Source organism: Cydia splendana, chromosome 17 (assembly GCF_910591565.1).
Source record: "Cydia splendana chromosome 17, ilCydSple1.2, whole genome shotgun sequence".
Lineage (NCBI taxonomy): Eukaryota > Metazoa > Arthropoda > Insecta > Lepidoptera > Tortricidae > Cydia > Cydia splendana.
In genome coordinates this window covers 4,623,977-4,644,386 of record NC_085976.1, presented here as the reverse complement: position 1 = coordinate 4,644,386, position 20,410 = coordinate 4,623,977, and the positions used below count along the sequence as shown (strand labels likewise).

Below are 20,410 nucleotides of genomic sequence, written 5' to 3'. Positions count from 1 at the left end.
AAAAAAAAATTAACTTTTGATTTTGGGCATAATTACATTTCTATGGAAAACGTCACTCAATCCGCTTCATATTTTTACAAAAAAATGTATGAATGCCTGCTTTGAAGTGATACTTTATAGAATAAGGAAGCCCTAAATTATATGAAACCATATATAACTTGCCCTAGTTGCTAAGCAGGAAGAAATGTAGCTTAGATTGGACCTGGGGACCCGACCCTTTCCCCTCCCTTTTTGGGGGGTAGGCACGGTACGATATCGTGGCTACCGCGCCAAATCAGCTTTGTTTGACCTTAGTAACAATCGTGCCAAGCGGCATCGCCTGAGTCAAAAGTGCATACTCACTGCACTCACTTAGCTTACGAGCTCAATTTCAAAAATATCTAAATTTTGAAAGCCTTTATCTCGGAAACTATTCAATCTACAGAGACAGTTCTAATCTCGTATTGTAGGAAATTTAGTCTTCTTTAAAAACGTCTAAGGAAAGTACTATCAAAAACTAGTCCTTTAGGGTTAGAATCGCCCAAAACTAAACAAAAACCGAAATTTTCGCAGGTTTTTCGATTTTTGACAAAGTTGCGTTCGGCGCTCGAGGTCACCAACTTGGATTATTCATTGGACCAACATCATAAATAAGTCTGCAAAAAATCAGAACTACCGGATTTGACGCAAACGCTAAATGTATAATTTTACTGTATTACATGCATCTATCTACACTTACAGTTCCATTTGTAGTTATAATTTATTTTGGTTAAAGATAATATATGTGTTCAAAAAATTTAAATAGGTGGCTGTATTAAAAATAACACCTCACTACTCATTGGGACGTAAAGCTCGCATCAAGAGTTCTAATTCAGGCTAAATTAATTATTTTACGCTCCTTGAAGAAGTTCAACATGAAGATATTCCCTCCCCACCTTGATTAGGGCGCGTTTATGCTTATAAAAGTTATAAAAATAGGGTTATGTTTACAGAAGGCTGGCTAAATTTTGAAAACGTTATTCATACAACCTTAGGTATTTTAATTAGATCTGTTTCAGTAAACAGCGAGAAAATCTACAGTATATAGTCGGTAGCCCAAAAACATCGATGTTATGGAGAAACAAAATATAAGTCACCCTACATTTCAAAGACACCCCTTTTATTACTATTATTGATCTTTGATCTTATCAGAATTATCTATTTACTCTGTTTCAGTTAATATGAATAGGTACTAATCTGAAAAGTAGCATTTCCTACATCGTACATGCTCGTATTTACTCGTATTATATTAGTACGAAATTAATGTTACTCTAAATTCTATATTATCGCTATTCATAGGAACATCGTTATTATATTATGGCCAAAGTTACCCCGTTTGGACGTTCGGGCTAACCATTAGATATTATATTATATTAGATAGCCTTAATTGCTCCGCACCGCTGAATAGATTTCATCACACGTTAATAGTTTCATAAACATCTATAACGCCGTTGAGTTTCGTGGATAATGTTTGTTCTATAATTAAATGTGTAGGTATTGAGAAAGAATAGTAGGTAGGTAAGGTTGGCATTTTGGTAGTTTATGTTTGCTATAGGTAGGTATATAAGTAAAATTTCATTCGTGTTCATATTTCAGTTGGTTCTATTCAAGCCTAAAAAGTATGCAAATCAAAATTTTGAAATTATATATCTGAATAATAAATATTTATATATCTACGTTTGACGGGCGGGGTAGTTAGCGGCGGTCACAAAACTGTCGACTAATCGCAACTAAGGCAACATCGCATACTTTGTCACATAACCGAAACTTGCTTAAAGTGGATATTAATAAAAATAAATATTAAAGACCCTGAAATATTACTGATATACCTAGAAAATACTTTTTTCATATCTCATGCTCTGAAAGTGGGTCGTTGTTGTTCTAAAAGGTGCGCAGAAAGTGATACGTTTATGCTCTAGCGCAGAAAAGTGGTGTACTCCTCTGCGTCCCCGTCCCACGAACAACTGAGAGTGTATTTATTTCCTCGCCTGGAACAATTGGTAATTGTTTAATTTTACTAATCCCACGTTTATCCTTTTTTTATAAAAAAATATGTAAGTAAATTGTTAAAAACATTTTATTCTTGATTTCTTTCGTTGAATTCTATTTACTCGATTTCATAAGACGGGAACCAAAAGGAATACACCAAAAATATATTTTTAAACCTTACACTTGCGTAAATGAGCAAAGGCAGAATCTTATACAGCCACAGTTAAACGTTTGTACGATATTAAATTGGTTTTTAAAGTTATTTAGCACTATATTCATGAAAATAAAATAAAATACAAGATAAAAATTTCTTATAGTATTAATTAAATTGTTATTTAATATTAAAAATACTTTTATTATGTTATTAAGTGGTGCGGCGCACCAAGATCGCGGTGCGGTCCGATAGTCTGTTGCGGCTTTTAGAACGAAAAAGTATAAAATTAAAAAGTAAGAGGCAATCCCGCTGATTTTCATACTATAATGAAGAAATCATTTTAAAATTACTGCAGTTTGTTAAAAAATGTGTGTTTTCGTAAATATTGCAATCTAAATGATTTTCGCTAGGGGTTATTAATCTTCACACATGTAAAGTATCCGATTGCAAGTAAGTCCTAAGGAAAAAAATGATGGCCGTAGGTCTATTGGGTACTTCAATTACTGATTTTGCGAAATTGCCTTGTCTTCTTTGGTTTCCTCGCATTCGATATGAAAAGTAGAGTGTTTAACTCGGGTGAAAGGCACCATTTCCGTCTCGGATTATTGGCGCTCTCACTGCGTTCGAGCGCCAAACTACCTCGACAGGAATGGGTGCCTTTCAACCCTTGGTTAACAATCTACTATTACATCACCTATTCGAAAAAGGGCTTTTTCTTTCCCGCTAGGAGGGATCAAAGTGGCACTTTTCTTCCCTGTATGGACGGATCAAAGTTGTACTTTTCTGTTCTAGGACACGATTTTTTCTTTTTTGCATACTATTTTTTTTGGTCAAATAATACATATTTTGGAACATAACAATTTCCTCATAGTTGATGTGAAAAGCAGTATGTATCACACGGTATCAAAATTATTTCGTCTTGGGCGTTGACACTTGAATCCCTCATTACGCTCAGGATTCATCGTTAGAATCCATCGCTTCATTCAGGATTCAATGTACGCCCTTGACGGAAATATATCATTTTGATCCCTTGTAACTTGTAACACAAACTACTAATTCAATCACAACATTCACAACGTCAACGCTTTTATTTTATCACGGTTCATAAAATGATCTAAGTTTAGAAAACGAAGTGTAAAACGAACAAGAGCCTCACACATTCACAATCGTCGCAGAAAAGGAAAATAAAAGAAAATAGCGATGTGGGGCGAAAATCAGTCGGTGCTCGATGCATAGACTTTGATCTTACGTTCCGTGGCATTAAAATTTACATATTTTCCTGCGTTTCCATTTGGGTTCGACTTTGATGTCCTTTTCAATGCGACTGCGGTCTGCATGAAACGTTGTGGGTAAAAATATTTTGTTTACGTTAAGGGATCCTTTGTTTGTTTGCCAATATGCTATATTAACGTAATATGTTAAACCGGATTCTGTTTTATATCATCTTGTTTTCGTCTCAGCTTTTATTGAATTTAACTGGTATATTTGGTAAAATTCAGGGATGTAGACGGAGTATGATTAGAAGTCGGTGTCGCAGAAATGAGGTTTGCGCGAAATACGGTGTAATTTGCGTAGTCTGGCGCGGCGCAATCAGAGGAGCGTATTGTGAAGTCTTAACACTCGTATTCTGTGCACTTAATACGGTCACCGGCTGGAGCTGAAAGGGCCTGGATTTTAGGGAAATAATATATAGCGAAAATATCTAGTACGGCTGAGCGTCTGCGAGCTTACGAGCGTTTTCGCTAGTACCTACAAAATTTAAAAGTTTATTCTGCAAGTAGGTTTCAAGGGCTCTTTCACAAGTCAATACAACACCTTACAGTGACATGAAAAATACACAACAACATTTATAAATACAACATCCAATACCTGGGTAACATTACATTATAATAATCTTAAAATAAATAATTAATCTTAAATAAATAATTATTAGTTAAAATACATTTAATTTGGAGATACAAAAGTTGCCAACCAGTACTCCATAATCCCGGGTCTACTAAGGTACAAATTTTCTATCTCAACACTTCAAAAACATAGGTAGGTAAGTACCTTTTGCGGAAAAGTGGCAATTTCAGATCATGCACTCTAAACAATATAAGCCAAAGACGAACCGTGAAAGTTGAAGCGCTCTTGCCACTGAAGGTTCCTCTATCACCGCTACCCACTAGAAAATTAATTGGACCCAGATTTACTTGACAGAGGGCACTCGGTTAATTTGATTCAAATAACTTTTGAATAGCGGAGAATAGAAATAGTGAAATTAACCAATAGAAGCCAAAATATAGTTTAGAATCTAGAATCAAAAAGTGGTAAAAGTACGTCGAGTGTTATACGGCCATACATTGTCTCTATCAGGTTGATACAAACTTAACACAGATGGACTTTACTAGTAATTAATACACGAACGAACAGTCAACTTATTTGTATTGTAGTTTTTCTGACTGTTCATAAATATTCCTTCCTCCGTAAAAAAAATCCTTTGGCACACGAGCATCCCAAATGTCTGGACCGATATCACGTCGTTTATCATTTGTGGTTTTGGTTAATCATCTTACACCTTACCCCAAGGATAAAAGTTTACGTTTCAATTACTTAGTTAATTTGTGTTTTATCCCTATCTTACAAATATATAAAACAAAATGACAGATTAAGACAAACGATTACTAGCAATTGATGCTTGTAGCGCGTAGATAGTTTTTGGTCAAAACAAGTATCATTGAATTGCTAAGTTTTCTTATAGATATTTAAATGAAATAACGAAATATCTGCTCTGTCTAAAAACCCTTTGTTTTGAATTATGTTTAATACTGAATTGCTAATACAAAAAAAGACTCCGTTACAAATGTGAACAGAATAATCTACTTTGGATAATCACAAAATACTACCCAATCTCCAAACCACAGGATCCATATTCGTCCATTGTAAAAATACTTCAAAATAAATTATGTAAAACAGTTACAGGGAGGTTTCAGAGTGCCTCGAATCGCTAACGAAGAGGTAGATTTTTGCTTAATTGTGTTCCGAATTCTAATAAAAACAACTCGTTTAATTTGACGGGAACGAGAATTAGGAGCACGCTGATTAGGATGCTGCTTGTGTAAATAAAAATAGACCCCAAACAACAAATTTAAAAATAAAGCAACTTGCCACTAAGGTTACTTTATTTTAAAATTTGTTGTTTGAGGCTATTATAATATAAGGATCCTGTATAATTCCATTTAAACATTTTATGGGAAAAAAGTATGAAACATATTTAATGAAATTAAGAACCACATTTTTTAAAGTTTGCCATTTTTGTTTTGGTCATTGTATGGTTCGTACTTTAGCACAGTGACAATAATTTGAGATACCTATCGGCTTTCGTATTCATTGTTACAGTGACAAAGTATAATGGGACAGATATTTAATTCCTTGAATGTTGGTACAATAAATGCGGTAATAAACCAAAGTCATCGCAGTTCAACTAAAACCCTGGGTATTGCTAACTAATGAAGTTAATTTTTATCTCACCGTGTTATATGAGAACTCCAAATATGTACAAGTTAAAGAAGCGAATATTGTCGCTAGTATCTATGTAAAAAACTTACATTTTCTTAAACGCATCGTTACGCTTTCAGTACGAGCGATAGATGAACCACCGATCTTACGCACGCGATTCTTTGCTCCAACTTATGCTTTCGACACAACATTCCTGTCTTGTTTTCTAAATACATTACCTTTTATGTGTGTATTTACGGACAAATTTCAATGTTTTTTTTTTGTATTATATAATCAAACAGAAGTAACATCTTAAGTTAGTAAACGCTGTATCAGTCTCGTATTTGGCTTAATTATGACATTAACATGGTAGTTCATTTTCCTTACGTAAACAGAAGCGTTTATTTTGTTTAGAATGAGTTAAGATTTGGAATACGTGGGATGTCTAGTAATTACTAATTGGGGATAATGTATTAGGGATTGAGACAAAAGTAGACTACAATTGAACTAATTATCATTTATTTTAAACTAATACTTATGCTAATAAATGCAGATTGGAAAGTATTTACAAAACAATTAACTATAGGGACCTAAATCACAGTGTTTTTGTATTTCTATACAAAAATGGGTGGTAAATAGCTTTTCATTGATGGTCCAGCTCGTCCTAATGGCGGTAAATTAGGTGAGTGCAGCATCTTTAAAGGCGGTGGACTGAGATCCCTTCTTAACTGGTTCATCCTGTCTTCTTCGTTGCGAATGTTGTGGTTATTGCGTTGAAGAATTTTGTAATTTTTAATAATACCACGTAATTCCTCTTGCTGCTGATGATTAAGGGTCCTAAAATTATTCGTGTCCGTTTTATCGTTTTCTTGTTCATCATTCTCTTCGGTATGCGTTGGAATGTACGTCATTCTATTGCTTTGGTTCATGTTGCTAAAATTCAATGGCTTGTTTTTTGGTTTTACCTTGCTTGATTCAAAATGATTGTTCTGGGCTACAAAATTGAGAATTCCTGATAAGTCTGATGTTTTCTTTCTGTATCCCTTGATGTCATTCATCATTTGTGTTTGATATTGAATGAATTTTGGAAGTTTTTCTACTTTTGGCTCTGCCTTAATATTTGGTTGATATGTAATCTTTGACTCTGATTCGATATTATTAATGGAATTGTTTTCTTTCTTTTTAGTTCTAACTAGATTCTTTAGGAATATGTTATTCTCTAATATTTCCTGTATGCTAGCCTGGGTTGTTGGTTCTCTGTATTCCTCAATATTTTTATTTGTAACAGGTTTGAACTTGCTATCATCTGGCTTAATAAAGTCAACAAATCTGATACTGGATTCGCTACTAGCTGTTGTTTGGGTTTTGCCATCATCGGGTTGGATAAAGTCAACAAACTTAATACTAGCTTCACTGCTGGTAGTTGATGGTTGTTCTGTAGTTGTAAGTCTAATACCACTATCAATAGTTTGCAAAGTTGAAGAACCACTGAAGTATAGAGGCGAAGGCGATGGATTGGCATAATCAGTCTTTACATCTTTGCTAACATCATTAATTTTTCTAGACTCATAAAAGCTTTCTTCATAATCGTAGGATTTGGTTACAGTTTGACTTGGAGGAACAAAGTCGTGGTGTGTTACTATTTTTGATTGATGATAGGTGTGAACTGGTTCATCCGTTTGTTTAACTTGATTTGAGGGTTGACTTGATTCATCATTCGATTTGTACCAATCATTTTGGGATTCACTAGATGATAGAGAAATTTGCGGTGCTGGAGATACGTCATTGGAGTAGGCTTGATTATTATTATTGTAGTTTAGGTTATTCGTCGGTTGGTTATATGAGTATGAATTTTGATTTTGGTACAATTGTGTATTTGGCATAGCATAATTTTGGTTTATAAATGTATTCTGTGTACTATCGTGGCTCGAAACAAGGTTTTGATATTCATTTCCAATCTTGGCTTCGGTAGAATTCTGATTTTGATTTTTCTGGCCACCATTATAATTATTAAAGACATTCGCTTGCTGATCTTCAGTATATTGCATTTGTTGCACGTTATTCCCAATGTTTGGTTCAAGTTGTGCTTGTATCATTGAAGTATACTGTTCTGGGGTCATTTCACTAAAGTTTATCATGATTTCATCACCGGCGGATCTAGATATCGTATTTTTGTTTGTGTTTTGATTGGAGTTTAAGCCATATTGCCAACGCCATAATGCTTTATTGCTTTCTTGATCGGAGTCTTTGATAACTGCTTCATAATTCATCAATTGCGGCATATTAGACTTCTCAGTCGTAAATATTCTAGATATTGATTGCTGGGGCGTGTTCACCGAGGGAACGTGAGCGCCTTGTGAAGCCAGGAAAGTTATTTGTGGTGAAATTGGTGCATTGTTCAACTTCACCTGTGTTTGATCTTTTGTGAAGTCGATAGAGGTTTTCACAGATTGAACAGAACTGGCTGCGGTCGCTAAACTGTTTTGATTGTTTTGCATATTTTGATTGTTTTGCATATTTTGGTTGTTTTGCATGTTTTGATTGTTCTGATTGTTTTGTGCTAAACCTGGGGAGAAACTATACGAAAACGCTTCAGGTGTTCTTCCTGTAAATAGATTACGTATCGGGGATGATGGGTATCTTTGATTTTTTTCCGCTTCGAGATCATAGGCTTTTTCATCTTCCTGCCATGATTTTAGATGTGCCGGTCTTTTAGCTTCTTCAGCAAGGTTATATTGAACCGCTCTGAAATAAGTAAAAAAAAATCTTAGCACCTACAATTTAACGCTTCTATACTAAAAAAGCTAGAACTCTGTATATATTTTTTCGAAAATTTCAAAGTATTTAGCTACCTTTGGATAATTTCGGGCATGGGTGGTGCTACCGGCAAGTGATCCCCGGTTGCTCGGAAGCCATTGGAGTCGGCGATGTAGTGGACGGTGTATGTCTGTCCGTTGTCGCCGACGTACGAGTATGAACCCTCGACAACTTGCTCCTCCTTGTCGGAACCCATGTTTTCCATGCGGCTGTGCTGCACGTAATGGGTCTGGTCAGCGCCAAGAGCTCTGGAAACGGGTAACTTTGGTTAAACATTTATTTAGCTGCTGGGATTAAGCGTTCCGAAATATATTACAAACTGTTTAGAACGTAATATTCACTTTGTAGTATTTTTAAAACCAACAAATTTGATAAAATTGTCTTATTCCACTAGAGTTGCAGGTGGCTGCCCTCTTAATAAAATAAACGCATTAACACATTCGCAATTATAACACATTCGCATTTGATTTATGCCAAATATAGGTAACTTACTCATAACTAAAGCTTCCATCTAGATCCATCTCATTGGACAGTCTGATGATTGGGATGGCAGGTTCGGTTGTTGAAGACGATATGAACACTCCAGGAGCATGAATGTACTGATGAGTAGGAAAGGATCCTGCTTTCACCATTTCACCGTCATTTCTTAGCCCTAGGCTATCAACTGTCAGTATTGGTATAGTCCTTCTTGACGCAGAAGCTTGGTTTGCTAGGCTATTTTGTATTTGTCCTGCGTTCATCGGAAAGTGGGCGGGTTTGACATCTATCCGATCAACCGGGTGGTTATAATTGATATTTTTGGGGATTGGTCTCATCTCTCGCTTTTCCGGTTCTTTCATGTGTTGAGATCTCTGGGTGCTATTAAATCTTTTTTGCTGAGGGGAAGGTTGCGGTGATGAAATATGGTGATCATTTTGCTGTTTTAGTTCGTCGTCATCATCAAAAATTGGAATTAGAGACGAAGACATAATCACGGGGAACGGTGTTGGGAACGAGGCAGGCGCCTTCGTACCAGTGGGAGGTAGGTACTGGAATGGGAGTTTATTTGTGGTCTTCATAGCGAAATATGGTATAGCAGTGTGAGTTTCTGGTGGTAGATAGAGCGAGCTATCGGATGAAAACGCACTTGAGCCCGGTTGATAATGTGGCAGAAAAAACTGTTCATCTTCATATTTTTGCGCCCCTAAACTCATAATGTGAACCATTAATATTGAAAGTGAGATCTGAAATCAAAAACGATGTTTAACGACTTACACTTTTAGATGCACAATAATCCGGAATTCACAATCACATTCACTTACGAGCCTCATTTTTCTGAAGCTGCTTCCTTGGAAGGAACAAACAATTATGATGCACGTCACTCTTTAAGACTAGTAGAAAATGGACTGATAATGAAAATGAATTCCGCATATATTTATATGCACGCAAGAGGCGCGCGCGCAGGCATTCGTGAAAGATATCGGTTAGTTGAACTAGGTTTCACCGCGCGCAGCGTCTCACTTTTTACAGTGTTTTCTGTTAAAGCCATATTATCATTGTTTTATGACCATCGGGATAATTGTTGCTTCCAAGTAAGAGTAAATGCTTACGGATCTATGAAGTTGTAAGATTCTCTTAATAATATTGTAACGCGTCGCTGGTCACATGATGGTGGTATTGAGAGTGTGGGGATTATTAGGGCCAGTTGCACCAACCACATTTAACGGACTGATGAACGTCAATCAGCAGTGTAGTATGAAACTTCCCATACAATAAAATTTTGCGAACGCTTTAACGGTGACAAGACTGTTTGGTGCAACCGACCCTTAGTGTATTATTAATATCGCACGTTACGTAGTCATTAGCTTTTTTACTTTGAACTTAAGAACTGCTACATTGCTCTACACTACGACTAAATCTACCTACTAGTCTTATAAATATCGTATAAAAGTATGCAGACGCGAGCGACCCGAAGGTTTTAATACGTTAACAGCAACCATCATGCCTTGAATTACCAATAAACACATGCCAACTTTATACAAATGTTAGCTTTCTTTTAAACCCAAGCAATATATGCCTGGTATACAAACATTGCACTTGAAAGGGGTATAAGGACCTGAATTGTTCATTAAAAAGGCAAGATTCTCGGGTCTTTTTATCGCAGTCCGATAAACGAGCCGATAAATTGGCAGTTTTATACAGCCGTCCCACGGTGTCGACTCCACAGTATAAGTAGTAAAACAGTACCTCGGATGGCGTTAAAACGCAGAGTGAAACACATTATTCTGTAGTATACTCTACCTGGTTTACTGTAAAAGAGGTATTGAACACGTGTTTGGTGTGTTATGCAAAATATGTCGCAAATTATATAAATACTTAATTTAATTAAAATTGCCGTGACTTTTATATCCTGTTTAAGTCTATCACAATCATCACTGAAAAATAAATTGTATACATCGCAATAACATGATGATGATGATGATGCTCTCCTGACCGATTTCGGCCACAGCGACTGTGTGCTCTGGCGTAGGCAATTTTTAACTCGTGTTATTAGAGTGTAGCTGACATCAACACACACACAACAACATAGTCTTACTTCAACAGTATTTTTAACGAAAAAAACTTTGACTTTTATGAACTATACTATTTTATGACCCGGTGCATTCTCTTACGACATGTAGGTGTAGGTACGCTTGGTACAGTCAGCAGCAGAAGTTGCTAAGCGAACGAGGTGTTTAAAATTACCTTGACGCGCTCTTATTCTCTTAACAATAAATTCGCGTCAAGATCATTTTGAACACCTCGCCCGCGTAGCAACTACTGACTGTATAAGTTTGTTGGATGTGTTGCTGCAAATGGCCAATTACAACTATTAAACGCGCGTTAATTTGAACGGTTTTATTTAGTCACGCTACTGTATTATGTGAATGTTTCTCTTGTGTTATTGTCCCCATAACATGATGCAAGCGACGTAACAGCCAATGTCAATGGCTCCGACCGGTTCCCATTTTCGGATCCTTGCTTGCTTCGTGGAAGGAAAAATAAATTAATTGGCTCTTAATGAGTTATCTGTTTGTTTGTGTGATTAACGAGTTATATTCGATATGGTAATTGATAGGGATTTTAACCCTTTCGTAACATTCTACATTTAAATTGTTTTGCCATTATGTGATAAACATAACTAAGATTGATTTTTATTAGCAGAGTTAGACTCTAAAATTAAATGTTTTGACAGAAATGTCGAAGAATTAAAGAGAATAATTCGCTCATGAATGAAATCGCTCATTTGCAGATATCATCAATTCAATCAAATAATTACTTATTTATTTTCTGGTATCATTCATTTGTTATATTATTAACAACTTTGTACAATTATAGTTTTTTGAATTCCAATTTTAACATCAGGCGCATCACAATTCTGATGACCTTTTATACCCATAAATGAATTGAATGAATCAGCATAGTGGGTAGATAACATTTTGTCTAAAGTCTTTGGTGTACCCTCTACCAAATTAGGACAGGTCTGTTATATTAACATTCATTTTTATTATTTACAGGTAAGCGTAATAGCCACGCGCCACAATATAAAATGGGAAATAGTAAGTAAAACATTATATTTTAAGAATATTTTATTGACTACCTGAGTATCACAAATACTAAACATACATAAGTACGTACACATACAGGAATCATGTTCACAATGACATAATCGTGAGCAAAATTACTGCTAAGGGAAGTTTTAGAGCGTTCTGATACTTCTTATTCTGACTGCAACGGTATTGTCACTCGTAAGGAAATGCTACCGCATTGCTCTGAGTCGACATTTTATTACAGAAAAAAGATCCGTTTTTGTCAACAGAAATCTGTCTTCAGCGTCAGTACCGGCTGGTGGCAGATATTTTTTAATTAAGAGGGCTCACAACGATCTGAAATTATCCCGTTATTAATCCTATATTTGATTTGTCTTTCGGAAAGTATACAAAAAATTTCGAGCTTACAGTTCAGGCCTTCTGCCTGGATAAGTGAAAAAAATTAAGGTTTACAATGTAGGTACTTCAGCGTGTTTTAACAAGTGGCAGAGTCAAATGTCAAACGACAGAGGTTAGTTCGTGATTCATTTGTACTATTCTGTACCTACAATTTCGCATATATCCCCAATGAGTCGCGTACGTAGCTTTTTTAAAAAGCTACGTTTAAATGCCCGTAAATGTATAACTTCCGACGACAAATGTTCTACATAAATTAAAATTAAATTGGTAAGAATTTGCAATTACCTAACCGTAAGTTGGTTTATTATGCTGTGGGTAGTAGCTACCTTGAGTCTGTTGGCCCTGTTGGGGGTAGGTTTGTTGAGGGTATGTTTGCTGAGGGTATGTCTGCTGAGGGTATGTCTGCTGAGGGTATGTCTGCTGAGGGTAAGTCTGTTGGGGGTAAGTCTGCTGAGGGTAGGTTTGTTGAGGATAAGTCTGCTGAGGGTAAGTCTGCTGGGGATAAGTGTGTTGCGGCTTGTTCTTCTCGGCTTCGAGTTTAGCAGCCTCTTCCTTTGCAGCTTGGTCGATAGCACTGAAAAACAAGCGTGGATTTAGCTACTCAAAAATTACTGACTACATACTTTTGAAATTACATTTAAACAAGGCGATAGAGAATGTAACTATGAAGGAGGCGACTAAAGGTTAGCAAGTGGCAGTCGCAGACCGCGTTTTAATTCTACAGGTGCTAAAATAGCATGTCTCAGATTCCTAATGAGTGCATATTAAATAAAGTTCCTGGGTGCATAATAAAATAATTAATTTCTAAGGTACTCATAGTCATACAGTTAAAACTTTTGTGGAATTGACGCTTATAGCCTCTATTGAAATACTTTAATTTTTAATATAAAACCTGAATAAAATATAGGCATCAAGCCATGCCAAAACCAAAATATGTTCCACCTTACTGGCATAAGTAAATCAGAAAACTACTGGGTTATAAGCTCAAGGAATCCTTAATATTGCTATGAAGCGGGCAATTTGTCTCAGACACAAACAACTCTGGCCATAATTCACTCGGCACGCCCTCTCACTCGGGGATATAAGAAACAGTATACTGGTTACATATTTCCCTTAAATATGTTGATGAAAATGCCTACTCACGGTTGGGCTTGTGTGGTATCCGTGTTATTATTATATGTCGGTGACTATACCATCTTATACACCGTTTTGCTTTATAAGTAGTCTATTATATCACATAAACATATCTGTTTTCAATCAATAGTTATGGTCGTAACGTTGTTCAAAAGTTTGGCTAATGTGAACAAGATACGTAGAAGGCGACAACAAGTATCAGTTGTTTTAACATGCCTGCGTTGTCTTAATTTGTGTTGACTAGGTAGTAAACCACATTCCACCATGAGAGTTCTTCTCCCCAAGAAAAGCCAATGGCCAGTAACAGAGCATATAGACTGATGACGATTACTTACGCCTGGATCGCAGCCGGGACCGGTGGCGGGGTGGGCAAGTGGTCCCCAGACGCGTGGAATCCGCTGGCATCAGCCCACCAGGTCACGGTGTAGGTCTTGCCGTCGGCACCGACGTACGAGTACCAGCCCTTCTTCACCAGGCTCTCGTTGTCTGTGTTCGGGTTGAGGAGGTAGCCTTCTTCACCGACGTGTGTGCCGTCGGCGATCTGGTACCTGAGTGAAAGCAAATCATCAACCAATTGAAGGTTTTCTTCTGTTTCAACATGTGTTGAATCTACAAAACACTTCAAATGTCTTTAAGGTTAAAAGTTCAGCCGAGACCTGTAATATATCCGTTCGTATTTGCAGTTCAATACCCCTTTGAGCAAACTAATTCATTGATAGGCTATATACAATACAGTCTTAAAGTTTAACATGAATAGAATCTAGCAAACTAATTGTCAGTAGAAAAAAGCGAGAAAATTTGTACTTGAGATTTTTTTCAAATTGTACTCTCTTTTCTACTGACAAAGTTGGCTGCTAGACTTTATTTAAATCTTATCATTTAAATATAAACAGCAAAAACGTATAATATAAGATGTAAACTGCCGCAATGCTGCACACTAGAAAATTAATGTCTGCTTTTAGATATACAAAATGAAACACTAGAATAAGACACCCCTTTGTGTAACTGGAAAAGCTCTTTTCTGCTTTTAACCGTAAACCTACCTATAACTTTACAATGAAAAATAATGAACAAGTCAAATTTTATTGAGTTGTAACTACTTATTCGTAAAAAAATATTGTAAGGAATATTTCGAATAAACTGTGAACTGCCTAGACCTTACAATGATTAATGACTGTTGATACTATCAGCCCCAATCAATCTTTATTACAAGACTCTTCACTACAAAACGATAAATCTACAAACACTACTAGATTCAGCTTCGCATAAAAGAGACCTACCGGTTGACTAATGTCGCTATTATAATGAACTCGGCTGCCGAAACAGTTATAATTATTCGATGTTAGCCATAAATTATGCAAAAGCTTTTTCTAAGGATATGCGATTTATAAACAGTTAAATTGGCTTAAAAACCGGATTTGCTGTCGTTTTATGTCAAAGTGATACAATGGACCGTTGTGACCGTTAGGGACGGCATTTACATAATAATAAACAATTTGGAAAATGTTACTTAAAAACTTCGACGTCGAAAGATTTAGAGCCACCGGATCTAGTTTGATATATAGAGTAGCTGTTTACTAAATAACATTGAAAACTTGAAATCGTCCATCTTTACGTAGTTCTGAAATAATAAATCCTGTTTTAGATTTTTTCTTTCACAGACTTTTTAAGACATTGTTTTAAATCGGATATATTGATCTACATACATTTTTATGTAGGTACCTATAATTGAAACCGTCATGACTTTGATGGCACTGTAAAAATGTTCGATTAGCTTGGGCAATAAAGTTTATGGATGGTTGGACACGTGTTTTGAGTTTAAAGTGTTTTACGCCCAGAAGCCCATTATACCTGTTAAGGAGTTTTTACACACCTACAAAGGTTAAATACGCTTGCGAAAATAAAACAGCTTTGAAGGTAGAAAGCAAAGCAAATTCAATAAAATTAATAATTGAAATATGTTGCACAATAGAAAACTTTTCTACAAGAATTGTGGTTAGAGGAGTTTCTTCCGGCAAGAGCTGCATGAGAAGAAGTTTAAAAAAAAATATCTGTGCCAACATTACTACGGTAATTAGATGGGGGCAATTGAATAAATAAACATATTTACTCACTCATATTTGTAGCTGCCGTTGTCTCCATAATACTGGTCGTTCTTGATAATGGCGACGGGCGTGGTGGTCTGCTGAGGAACGGTCCACGAGTGGGAAGGCTGGTCATGTTGAACCGGTGGTTTAGACGGGTTCTGCCAACCGGGGACGTAGCTGGGCGAACTCCAGCTCGGCGCCGCGGTCCACGTGGGTGGAGTAGTCCACTGATTCTGGTTCCAGGCACTGCCGTCTGGTTTCCAAGCGTCGGGAGATGGCCACTGGCCAACCTGGTTCTGGTTTTGATTCCAGTAGTTATTGGGTGGTGGAGTCCAGCTTTGAGGCTGGTTCCAGTTGTTCTGCTGACCGATCTGGGGGCCATTCCAGCCCTTCGGGGGCCTCTGGCTGGGGGGCACATAGTTGGATGCCGCTTTGGTATCTGCATCAGTTTTCAGAAGTTCCACTGAAGCGACGGCTTCAGAGTCTCCGATTAAATTTGACGGGCTTTCTTCATCGGCATACGAAATCGCCAGAATGGCGAGAAAGGCGAGTAACTGTCGACCAAATTAAAGAATTATTTAAATATGTACCTATACCTACAGCATAAATGTAAACTTTAGTACTAATAGCTCTGGACTGATTTATTAAAGCCATTTTCATTAGAAAAATTTGCATCAAAAGTACATAAATACGTTCGCACTAAGATAAATGATCTCTTTATTACATGTGAACTATTTCTGACTGCCTTGTTTTTTGGAGAGCTATTAACTGACTCGTTAATTTCTAAAGAAACTAGTTGCCGAGGTACGAATTTAACTATTATTATGAATTAAATGTAAACTGCTAGGGAACCAAACTAGCTGTAGGCATTAAATTAAATGTTAACAATAAATTGGATGAGAACGAAGTCCTGACAGCAATTAACGAACGCCAACTTCGGTGCTCTTATTCCTCCATTTTAAATTAATATGCTAATTGGCAATGGGATTTTTTACAGAGATTGGTAAATAGAGATGGTTCGGATTATAACACTTAATAATTTAAATTGTAATTTATAACCGCGACAAAAACATTTTAAGACAAAAAAGTGTTATTTTTAGATCAAGCAGATTAGGTCCTTTGTTAGCTTTGCCAAAGTACAAGGATCCCGGTCTTAGGTACCTAAATGATTTAATACTTTGATTTTAAAATGTTCAACCTTAATTGACATAGAACAATGGAATTTAGTTTCCTTATAAATCTTATAACATATGCATATTCTACCTCATTATGTTTTTAATAAAATTTGTATCACAGTTTTTGTTTTTAGTGTAGTAGTTGTGTTTTATATAGTTTATATTTTTAATAATTTATGGATATGATAATAATTGATAACATTTAAAGTATTAATTAAACTGTTTGTAAATTATGTTAGTTATGAGTAATTACTAAGAAGATTAAACTAAAAGGAGAATGTCAATTCTATGTTTTGTTATGTATTAATTGTATTGTATTAGGTACTTTATCCTAGAACTTCTGCATTTATTTGGTAATACGTTTTTTTGTATGAAACCTTTAACCACAACAATTAACTCATTTTTGCCAGATCATAGAGCTAACATAGAAGTGGATGAAACTTTTTAAAATAATTCCGATACATGTTTTGAGCTTTTTTTAAAAACGGCTCTGATTGAATTTATGAAACTCGGTTGAGTTGCAAATAACTGTTGACTCAAAATGTTTAAAATTTCGGAGCTAGAATTTTAGTTTTTACCTTTTTACGTAATTAACTTTCATCTTTTTATTCCACTTAGTATTACTTCACTTAAGTTTTTACTATTTACAATTTGTAAACTTTTGTTTTCAATGAAATTTAGCAAAATGGGTACCCATGTAAAATAAATATTTCACTAAAATTATGCTATACACTGTTGTGTTTTATGTCTTTCTCAAGGACTCACCAGTTTCATAGTGCTATCCTTCCGTTTCGGCAGTCCGTGCGAATCTGTCGCAAGGGGTCGCGAACGCGATTATATATGCTAAGGTCCTGCGGCGATCCTCGACGCATCCGTACGCCGTGAGTTCCCATACATGCGCGAGCGCAGGCAAGTCGGACGATACAGAAACCAGTTTAACTGCGAATTCGAGATACAAAAATGCACATTCTAAGTATTCTAATTGTCTAGCAAAACCGATGTTTGACAGCGAATGCATGAAACTCATGGCAAATGCTCTTTCGCTCTCCAGACTGTTCAGTCGTGAGCAGAGTACGCCCGAACACTTTAGTGATTAGATTAGAGTACACTTTTTGGCACTTCTATATTATTGGATATTTCAACCAACAGGGGAAAATAGGCCTTAGATTAGTTCGGTTTCAACAGCGATGTTAAATTTCACTGGTGAAATCTGGTAAATATTTCGTACGTAAGTTCTAAAGGAGCATTGGTGTGAGCCCATGCTTTCAAAACTCCTAGTTCTCATTGAATAAAGTTGACCAGCAACAAGTTTGCATATTTAGTATACATTTAGTATTAATTATTGCCTTATTTTTACAATTTATATAAATTTAGATTTCAAAATAGCCAAATTATTAATGATTAATATTAATTTTCTTTTTGCTCTCAACTCTTAATTGTATATAAGATTGTTTGCATGTTGCATGTTGTAAGACTTGTAAGAGACTTTAGATATATTAGGTGTACATTTTGCATGCTGCAATTCAGCTAAATGTGTGATGCTTTTTCAACTATAATATCTTAGACCTTTTGTTACCACATTTAATGCAAATAAAGAGCTTACTTACTTACTTACTCAAAAATCGAACTTAGGTATACTAGTTTGCTTGAATGTTCAACTCGCCTGTGCTTTTTAAGCGATTGGATTAGCACGCCTGTGCGGGCGCGGCCTACAGTGACCTGGCTCTTGAAACATATCTAAACTGCCATTTTGAAACTAAGTTAACTTTAATAGGTATTTTTCAATTTTAATTGGGTGTAAAAACAAATGTTATATAGCTAACGCTATTAATTATGATGTTCGCGAGTGCTTTTGAGTAAGATTATTGGCAGGCGTGATATTTTTGAAAAAAAAAAAATCTCCACTGATGTTATTTTCTAAAATTGTCGTGTGTATTTACAGTAATGAAATTGTATATTATGTATTATTTAAAATCCCAAGTATGTTTTTTCTTGAGCCCGACTCAAGATAGGCTTACCGTTTAGAGACCATTTTGCAAGCTTGGTTTTCCAAGTTATTTATTGAGATGACTGTACCTACATTGTAGAGAAACATTCGTAAACTTGGGGAGATGTGCAAAAAATATCGGAGGTTTAAGTAATTACACTAATTCGTAATTTAAGCGCTATTTTTAATAAGCGTTGATAAATACTGACGATTAACACTTTGAATGAACGCTGGTTGAGATGTTTATCAACAAATAAAAATGATCCTTTGTTTATTCGAGAAATTAAGTTATTTAACTAACGTTAAATATTTAAAATCCTTTGTGTATAAACAAACCATATTACATATTAAACCTGAAAATGTTCAATTAAATCAAATGCGAAATGGAAAATACGAGTACTGCTAACCTAATTGTTTGTTAATTAACTATTTTCATTACAAATCTTTCATCATATAAACCATAATAGGTAGGTAAGAGACGCCTCCTAAATATCCCATTCATAAACATTCAAATAACTTTGACTACATCCTATCTTCCCGAGTCTGACTATGCCAAGTACAACCATGGTGTATAAGAAACAAAGTCCAGTTTTTCAAACAATTGCAAAGTACGTACGAGCAGGGACAATTTTACGGTAGAAATACACGTAGGTGTACACTAGGCTATTCTTGTATGCGTAACCATTTTGCAAGTGCCAAAATCCAAATCATGTGAAGAAGTCTAATTGACTTTAGAGGACTTGTAGACTCATGGTAAAGTTATGAGGCTTTTCAAACAGACCTAGGACACTGTAACTTGGAAACAACAGTGTTTGCTTACCGACTGGATTTTGGTTTCGGTTTATGCTGGCCAAAAATTGTTTGTTTATGTTCTATGTAAATATCTCGTTGGCCAAAGTTCTGGTTTTCAATCTTCGTTACTTTATGATGATTAAGAATTATTTTATAATTGTTTAACCTAAGTCTGCATATTTGTAAAAAATAATCCAGATTTGTTTCCTGTAAAAAAGTCTACTACTCAACCAATCCGAACCAAATACATGTATGACATAATACGCGATAACCCTAAATCGGCACTCTTATCAAAAAGCGTTATATGTATGAGTATAAAAATATTTAACAAACTTCCCACAGACCTTAAACAATTGGCATCATTACCTTTCAAAAAAAGCTTGTTTGATTGGCTAATCAAACGGTGCTTTTATAGCATAAATGACTTTTTACAGAGCTAGTACACGTTATTCATTATTATTGAGTCTATCTAGCATAGTTTATTGTTAAAAGTGTTATTGAAGTTTAAAAATTGTATTTAGTTCTAAGACAACTTACCAATATTGTACGCTTTTGTAAGGCAGGATATGGAGAACATAAATATTTTGTACCACCTTTGTAAACCTCACCCATAACCATACAATAAATATTTTTTGATTTTTTGATTTTGATTTTTGTACTACTCCGTTGATTTTAAAATAAGTACATATTATTACGTTATTTATCCCTGCGGGGTCAAAGGCATCAGTGGCGTCAATGATACCACAAATATGTGCATTCCACTGGGTCGGGCCTCCTCTCAGTAACAGGAAGATACAGGTCGAAGGATTTAA

At 35.7% G+C, this 20,410-nt stretch overlaps 2 protein-coding genes, 1 long non-coding RNA gene and 1 pseudogene across 3 annotated transcripts in view; 2 read left to right on the top strand and 2 right to left on the bottom strand.

Moving 5' to 3' along the window:
• Positions 1-20,410, top strand: part of LOC134798741 (uncharacterized) — a 477,103-nt gene that overhangs the window by 183,795 nt on the left and 272,898 nt on the right. The window lies entirely within an intron of this gene.
• LOC134798685 (uncharacterized) overlaps positions 1-20,410 on the top strand; it is a 222,647-nt gene that overhangs the window by 21,917 nt on the left and 180,320 nt on the right. The window lies entirely within an intron of this gene.
• LOC134798639 (homeobox protein 2-like) lies at positions 6,121-10,090 on the bottom strand (annotated as a pseudogene).
• On the bottom strand, positions 12,046-17,644 carry LOC134798712 (adhesive plaque matrix protein-like). Its single transcript, XM_063771096.1, has 4 exons — positions 17,585-17,644; positions 15,672-16,198; positions 13,893-14,105; positions 12,046-12,997 (listed from the first exon to the last, which is right to left on the bottom strand). Exons 1-4 carry the CDS (start codon positions 17,591-17,593, stop codon positions 12,709-12,711), a joined length of 1,038 nt encoding a protein of 345 aa, XP_063627166.1. The 5' UTR covers positions 17,594-17,644; the 3' UTR covers positions 12,046-12,708.

Bases quoted from the DNA above. Each gene is read 5' to 3' on its own strand.
- LOC134798712 (XM_063771096.1), bottom strand. The intron at 14,106-15,671 runs GTGAGTAAATAT...GCTTTCACTCAG, and splicing joins AACGGCAGCTACAAATATGA to GTACCAGATCGCCGACGGCA. The intron at 12,998-13,892 runs GTAAGTAATCGT...CTTGTTTTTCAG, and splicing joins GTCCCGGCTGCGATCCAGGC to TGCTATCGACCAAGCTGCAA.